This window comes from Conger conger, chromosome 6 (assembly GCF_963514075.1).
Source record: "Conger conger chromosome 6, fConCon1.1, whole genome shotgun sequence".
In the NCBI taxonomy this organism is placed as follows: domain Eukaryota; kingdom Metazoa; phylum Chordata; class Actinopteri; order Anguilliformes; family Congridae; genus Conger; species Conger conger.
The window spans coordinates 3,138,344-3,145,843 of NC_083765.1; the positions used below are offsets into that span (position 1 = coordinate 3,138,344).

Below are 7,500 nucleotides of genomic sequence, written 5' to 3' on the forward strand. Positions count from 1 at the left end.
GGTGCACCTCTCAATTAAATATTAACTATATGTCCCTAGACCAGAGGTCACCAACCCTGGTCCTGGAGAGCTACTGGGTCTGCTGGTTTTTGTTTTCACCTTAAAATCAGCACCCTGTTGAGACCCAGGTAACCAGGTGAGGTGAGTTAGCTGTGTAATCATCTGCTCTAACAGATTCAGTAGCTCTCCAGGACCTGGGTTGGTGACCTCTGTCTTAGACGGTGTTCTTTATCCACCTTAAACAAAAAAAAAAAAACTTTTGTTGCCATCTTAAACCATTTTTAGACGGGAGCGTGATGGCAGTGTGTTTGCGTACGTTTGCGTGTGCTCATGCGTTCTCTAATCCCTGCTCAGGCGAGCTCATCAGACCAGGTGACAAGAAGTGTGTTCTGAGCGAGGGAATGCCCATGTACAGACGGCCGTTCGAGAAGGGGCGCCTCATCATCAAGTTCTCTGTGAGTGACACGCGTGTGCGCCGTGGCCACCGCTCTAGAACACTCCCTGCTCTCTGCCAACTACGTTCTAGAACACTCGCTGTTCTAGGCTAGCTGCGTTCTAGAACACTCGCAGCTCTGTGCAAACCGTGTTCTAGAACGCTCACATCTATGTGCAAACTGTGTTCTAGAACACTCGCTGTTCTAGGCTAGCTGCGTTCTAGAACACTCGCAGCGCTGTGCAAACTGTGTTCTAGAACACTCGCTGTTCTAGGCTAGCTGCGTTCTAGAACACTCACAGCTCTGTGCAAACTGCGTTCTAGAACACTCCCAGCAGGGCTAACCGCTCCCGTTTTCTGTTCTCTGAAACTTGAGCCGTTGTTTTTTTTTTTTTTTTGCCAACTAACAATCCTTCAAAACATTAAAAGCCAGATGCTCATCCCGCCGCAGAGATGGCGTTTAGGGCCTGATGGTCAGTGTCGCTGTAATGAGCTGACGTGTCCCGGCGCAGGTGGTGTTCCCGCGGGAGAACTTCCTGCCGACTCCGCGGCTGAAGGAGCTGGAGCACTTCCTCCCGCGGGCGGAGCAGCCGGACGACCCCGAGGCCATGGAGGACGACCTCTACATCTACGCCGACCTGGAGGAGTACGACCCGGCGCGCGACCACCGCCGCTTCTCCCGCCCCGAGGAGCAGGACTGCCACTCGGCCAGCGGCGTGCAGTGCCACACCTCCTAGAGCCGCGCCCACGCCCCGGCGTGCTGCCCTCTGCTGCCCAGAAGGAGCTGTAACTAAATCTACTAAATATAAATCTTAGGAAGACGGGGGGGTTCCCCCTGCTTTGTTCTGATTGGGTGAATGAGTTGGTATTTTAAAATGCAGAGCTCCGATTGGTTACCACAGCTGACCCGTGTGGCCTGTAAGCGGAGAGTAGTGTACGCACTGACTGAACGCACTGACTGAACAAGCAGGTGAATCCAGTTCAGTGTTTATCCTGTTTGCCTGAGAACTGCAGCATGTGTCCCTTATCTAACTGTGCTCTTCTGGGAATGTGGAGTAGTTTATGAATATAATTCACCCCCCAATGCCAAATCACCATAAAAAAAGAAATAAAAAAAGAAAGGAAATCTCTGCTTTTTACCTCATGAACGTCTCCGCTCTGAAGCCTTAATGCACCTGTCTATCGCCGCCTTGCCTTCTTGCACCTGTTCCAGAACTCTGGGGGCTGTGGGATTCCAATGCGCACACCCGTGTTCCAGAACTCTGGGGGCTGTGGGATTCCAATGCGCGCACCCGTGTTCCAGAACTCTGGGGGCTGTGGGATTCCAATGCGCACACCCGTGTTCCAGAACTCTGGGGGCTGTGGGATTCCAATGCGCTCACCCGTGTTCCAGAACTCTGGGGGCTGTGGGATTCCAATGCGCTCACCTGTGTTCCAGAACTTTAGGGGGGCTGTGCGGTTCCGTGCTTGCACCTGGGTTCCACTCGGAGGGGGGGGGGGCGGTAGGGGGACCGAGCTGCTGGCCACGTCTGTGTGAACTTTCTCCACCTCAAGACTTTGAGCAGACATATTTCGGTGGCTGGAGTCTGCACCAAACTGCTTATGTGATGTACGCCATGTTGAACGTCTTGGATCGGTTGTTAGTGGGGCATTTATCTCCCTCGTGTGTGTTTGTATGTATTTCTAATTAAATTTGAGTACCGTACAACGCCATCCCCACGATGTCCTGTTTTGTGAAAAAGATCTGATGGAGGGTGTGGAGCCAGCTCATGTCACGACCACATGGCTAATAATAATAATAATGATAATAATAATAATAATAATAATACATTTGATTTGCTTTTCCCGAGCTCCAATCGCAAAAAGATGAGACTCTTCTAAACCAAACGCACTGCAGTGAACAAACGGATTGGTTCCAGTCTTAAAACTGGACTCGAGATTTGACCAGTTCAATCTAACCGCAGCAACCCTGTGAGACCTGCACAGGTGACTGGATGAATTCATAGTATTCCATGATGTCACTCAGAACAAACCATGGCCATATTGTACTGATGCCCTTTGCATTAAAGACATTCACGTCCTACTCAAAAGCAAATGCCTTTTTTTTTTTTCTTTTTTTTTTTTTACAAAATTAAGGGGTTTACAAGTTTTGCAAATGTGTGGGTCGTCTCGAATATTTAACTCCAGTGTGTAAAGAACAGAAAAATGAACCAATGTTCAAAATGCAGTAACCTTATAATTACTTAATCCATGTAGCTTACTGATCGTTTTAGTTGCATGTTTCTAATTCTACTCCACCTAGTAGCAAGTGGTTTATAGTCTGGACTGGAGTTAAACCTGCATTGCAGCCAGTCGTGCGCGTGTGCGTGTGCGTGTGTGTGTGCGTGAACCCACCCAAACAAAGCATGCCTCATTCTACCGCTTCAGATCTCATTTAGCTGCTTATTAGTAGGTTCAGGTGTGCCAAATTAGGGTTATAAGTGAAAACGTCCAGGTAGGTCTCCTGGAGCAAGGTTGGTGACCCCTGCTTTATAGTTTAGGAAGTTGTGCTTTCCCTGTGGTTGGGTGGATTAATGAACCCTGCGAATAAAATCAAATGCAGACAGTTTACTCTCCTCAGCAAAACACTGTGTATGATTGGCCCACGTAAGTGTGTGCATGGCTCCTCCCACCTTAAAGTTTCAATCCGTTTCCCATCCCTGGTTTTCCCCACGAGGTCTGTTTTTTCGATCTCCAAAATGCGTGCAATTTCAAACTCGCCTGTAGAGCGCAGTCACACTTCACAGATGCGCAGATCGTGAACCGATTCAGAATCTACGTTGCATTTTATTTAGCTGAAGCTTTTATCCAAAGCGACGTACAAAACGGTGCCTTTCAAGGTCATACAACAAACAACTGAACACGTGAGGTAAAATTAATGTATGATAGGTTGTAAGGCCATGAACATATGTCGTCCATGAACATATGTCGTGCACACAAGATAGATAGGCCAAGTCTCTAACCACCATACCAACGCATACAATTACAGTACCCAGACGAATATAAATATGAAAGTCCTGATTGAGCCAAGCAAACCGGTGGCAGAAACATCCTGCATACACATCGTCACTCCAGGACTGCACCTGCCTGTCCCACGTCTGGAGTTCAGTGCAAACCCTCAGATCAGAACCAATCGCGTGACGGCATGGCTCGCTTGTCCACTTGTGTCTGTCTCCCCCTGCTGGTGGGAAAGTGAAGCATCGTTTTTGTCAGACCAAGTCAAGCGCTTCACCGCTTTTGAACAGAAATGGGTCCCACTGGAAGACTTTATTGCTCCTTTATTGTATTGATAACTGTATTGATTTAATGTATTTCTGTATTGTGTGCTGATAATGAAAACCAGTCACGCCATTATTAGAGAAGTTTAGCGACGGTGGCTGAACTGATAAGAGTAGCCTGGCAGTTGGAGGGTTGCCAGTTCAGTCCCACCCTGGCTGTGCCACAGTGAACCTGAGCCAGACCCCTAATCCTCCCGACCAGCTGCTTGGTGCCTTGCATGGCAGCCAATCGCCGTTGGAGTGTGTGTGTGTGTGTGTGTGTGTGTGTGTATGTGAATGTGAATGTGAATGTGAATGAGAAGCATCAATTGTACAGTCTCCCAGCAGGTGCCATCAAGCCCCTCCAGCTGGTCCAGAATGCTGCAGCCCGCCTGATCACCAATCAGCCCAGGTCGGCTCATGTCGCCCCGCTTCTCATTGGCCTCCACTGGCTTCCTATTGCCGCACGCATCCGATTCAAGGCCCTAGTGTTGGCATTTCAGGCTGCTAAGGGGACTGCCCCACCTTACATACAATCCTTGATCACTCCCTACTCCCCAGCTAGACCACTCCGGTCTGCCAGCTCTGGTCGCCTTATGGTTCCCTCTCTACGGGCACCTGGCGCGCCTGTTTTCCGTTCTGGTTCCTCAGTGGTGGAATGACTTGCCTACCACTGTCAGGACAGCAGAATCCCTCCCCCTATTTAGACGCAGACTAAAAACACACATTTTCAAACTCTACCTTAGTCCTCCCTCCTGATTTCCCCTGCCCCCCCTTTCTGATATCCCAATCCCTCTTGTCTAACCCCAAAAAAAAAAAAAAAATTGCACTTATGATGTCTATATGGTTAGAACAGCATTTCATGTGTATTTTCCTAGTTCTGGATGTGATGCTTTCACTTGTGGAAGAACCTATGCACTTGTGAGTCGCTTTGGATTAAAAGCGTCTGCCAAATGACTAAAATGTAACTGTAAATGTAAAATGTCCAGTGCTTTGGCGCTATATAAATGCCAACCATTTACCATTTAGTCTTAAACATTTCTTATATGGCACGCTTCTCTTTGTCACTTTATTTTAATTTGGTTTCTCGTGTCCTGTTGAGATTATATCATAGTCTATTTTAATTGTTGCATAATTACATGGACTGCACTCATCTTCCTTGCAGCTGAAAGGGATGCGTGTGCGTCATTGACACTAGCTACCCGACTGGTTGACTTTGAGTGCTCCTGCGGGCGTGTTTGTGAATCACCGACTCCGTCTCTTGCCGTACTGCCCTGACGAGGGCTCCCAGCCAAAATGAGCTGCCATTCTAACGTTTTATAATAAACACATTTTAACGTGTTTTATAATAAACACATTTTTATCTTCCATCGCCCTCCAAGAGAGGCAGAATTTATTCGACAGTTCAGAGGCTTAGTCATGAATTTCATGACTGAAAGTCTTCAGTCATTGATGTAAGTGAAGTATGATTTTAATAAAAATATAAGCTGTATTCAAGTGGGAACCATGCCTTACTGTTCGGTTCAAACATGTTGAATTCGAAATGTGATCCGAGTCACTTTGACTGATTGTTGGTGCCAGACAGGGCGGTTTGAGCCTCTCCATAACTGGGATTTTCCACATACAACAGTCTCTTGAGTGAGTGGTGCAAAAAGCAAAAAACATCCAGTGGCAGTTCTGTGGGCGTAAAACGCTTTGTTAATGAGAGAGGTCAGAGGAGAAGGGCCAGACTGGTCAAAGCTGACAGGAAGGTGACAGTAACGCAAATAACCACACATTACAACAGTGGTGTGCAGAAGAGCATCTCTGAACACACAACACATCATAACTTTGAGTGGACAGGCTGCAGGTGAAGACCAATACGTCAAAAAGTACATCTACTGTATGCCTAATAAAGTGGTCAGAGAGTATAATACTGAAACAGTGACACACATGCTAACCCTGCAGACACACTGTGTACACACAAAAACAACTCAACTTAGAAAGGGAAAAGTGGTACAAAATAAAAGAATAATTCAGATTCAAAACTAAACGGACAAATAACTTAAAACACAGTCAAATAAATAATTAAATTAATATATATACATTTGAAAAAAAAAAAAAACAAATTCAGTTAAGACACTCAGGCTAAATATGCCATAGACCTGTGTTTTATTATGCATTATTAAATAAATGTCATGCTTCTTTTTTACAACTGGAAGCCAGGACCACATTTTGATTCCCGAGGCACAGAATGTACATGCACACATTTGCAGAAACACACACACACACGCCCACACATGCACACACACACACACGCACTGACCCCTGGACTTTCCCCCCTCTGCGGCTGTGCAACGGTTTTCCGCGCCAGCGAGCAATCGGCCGGGGCAGCCAATGGGGAGCGGGCGAGGGAAAGGGGCGGGGTCTAGGGCCTCCAGAGTTTGAGCAGACCGTCCGCACTGTAGGTGGTGATGAGGTTCTGGTGCGGGTGATGGGCGATGCCAATCACGTCTCTCTCGTGCACCTGCGGGGGGGGGGAGGCGGGTCAGGGGTCAGAGTGCGACAGTTTGTAGGCCCAAAACTGGGAAATGAGTTGGGCACTGAGCCATGGGTTCCCCCAGCAGATTTCCAATGCTGTTTCTCCACATAGGGAGGCTGCTGTCTGCCGAAAGTGAGGTCTGTGGTTAATGTAAGCTGAAGCTGAGGAGTGGTTTATGATATAGGGCTGGGGTTTAGGGCAGAGGGGAGGGGTTTAGGGGAGAGGGGAGGGGTTTATGACAGGGATGGGGTTTAGGGCAGAGGTTTAGGGCAGAGGGGAGGGGGTTAGGGGAGACGGGAGGGGTTTATGACAGAGATGGGGTTTAGGGCAGAGGTTTAGGGGAGAGGGGAGGGGTTTAGGGCAGAGGGGAGGGGCTCAGTGCAGAGGGGAGGGGGTTAGGGGAGAGGGGAGGGGTTTATGACAGAGATGGGGTTTAGGGCAGAGGTTTAGGGGAGAGGGGAGGGGTTTATGACAGGGATGGGGTTTAGGGCAGAGGTTTAGGGCAGAGGGGAGGGGGTTAGGGGAGAGGGGTGGGGTTTAGGGGAGAGGGGACGGGTTTAGGGCAGAGGGGAGGGGGTTAGGGGAGAGGGGAGCGGTTTATGACAGGGTCACACGTACCCTCAGGGTCCTCTCCAGTTTGCAGGTGGAGGTGCTGAAGCAGTACAGCACAGAGTCCTCCCCCACGCAGTACAGCCACGCCCCCCGCGGGGACAGCACACAGCACACAAAGGCCCCGCCCTCTCTCTTGTCCGAGCTGAAACGGCACACGACCTGCGGAGAGAGACCACACACACTCACGCGCTGCGCCGTCCAATCACACGCTGCGCCGTCCAATCACACGCTGCGCTGTCCAATCACACGCTGCGCCGTCCAATCACACGCTGCGCCGTCCAATCACACGCTGAGCCGTCCAATCACACGCTGCGCCATCCAATCACACGCTGCGCCGTCCAATCACACGCTGCGCCGTCCAATCACACGCTGAGCCGTCCAATCACACGCTGAGCCTGTGCGGCGTGGGCGGGGCTCACCTGGCCGCGCGCGTTCATGACGACCGCGGTGTTGGAGCGGCTGCACACCAGGAAGCGCTCGGGGCTCTGGGGCAGGAGCGCCACGCTGTTCACCGCCACGTCCCCTCCGGCCGACACCGGCAGCGTGGCGCTGCACTCCGCCGTCTTCACGTTCCAGATCTGAGAGAGGAGCGCGCACACTTCACCAGCCCCAGAGCCACTTCATAGCATAGTGGCTAA

General features: G+C 49.8%; 2 protein-coding genes across 4 annotated transcripts in view; one reads left to right on the forward strand and one right to left on the reverse strand.

The window, feature by feature from the left end:
- LOC133130286 (dnaJ homolog subfamily A member 1-like) overlaps positions 1–2,146 on the forward strand; it is a 7,497-nt gene extending 5,351 nt beyond the window's left edge. Inside the window, exons 7-8 of the mRNA XM_061244756.1 lie at positions 355–455; positions 946–2,146. Of these exons, the coding sequence (XP_061100740.1) occupies positions 355–455; positions 946–1,170 (326 nt within the window). The 3' untranslated portion in view covers positions 1,171–2,146. The remainder of the gene's footprint in view (positions 1–354; positions 456–945) is intronic.
- A 3,258-nt stretch (positions 2,147–5,404) lies between these two features.
- LOC133130279 (WD40 repeat-containing protein SMU1-like) overlaps positions 5,405–7,500 on the reverse strand; it is a 14,655-nt gene continuing 12,559 nt past the window's right edge. For all 3 annotated transcript variants that reach the window (XM_061244745.1, XM_061244746.1, XM_061244747.1), the window contains exons 10-12: positions 7,282–7,440; positions 6,869–7,021; positions 5,405–6,235 (exon numbers count right to left, since the gene is read on the reverse strand). In XM_061244745.1, the coding sequence (XP_061100729.1) occupies positions 6,137–6,235; positions 6,869–7,021; positions 7,282–7,440 (411 nt within the window). In that variant the 3' untranslated portion in view covers positions 5,405–6,136. The remainder of the gene's footprint in view (positions 6,236–6,868; positions 7,022–7,281; positions 7,441–7,500) is intronic.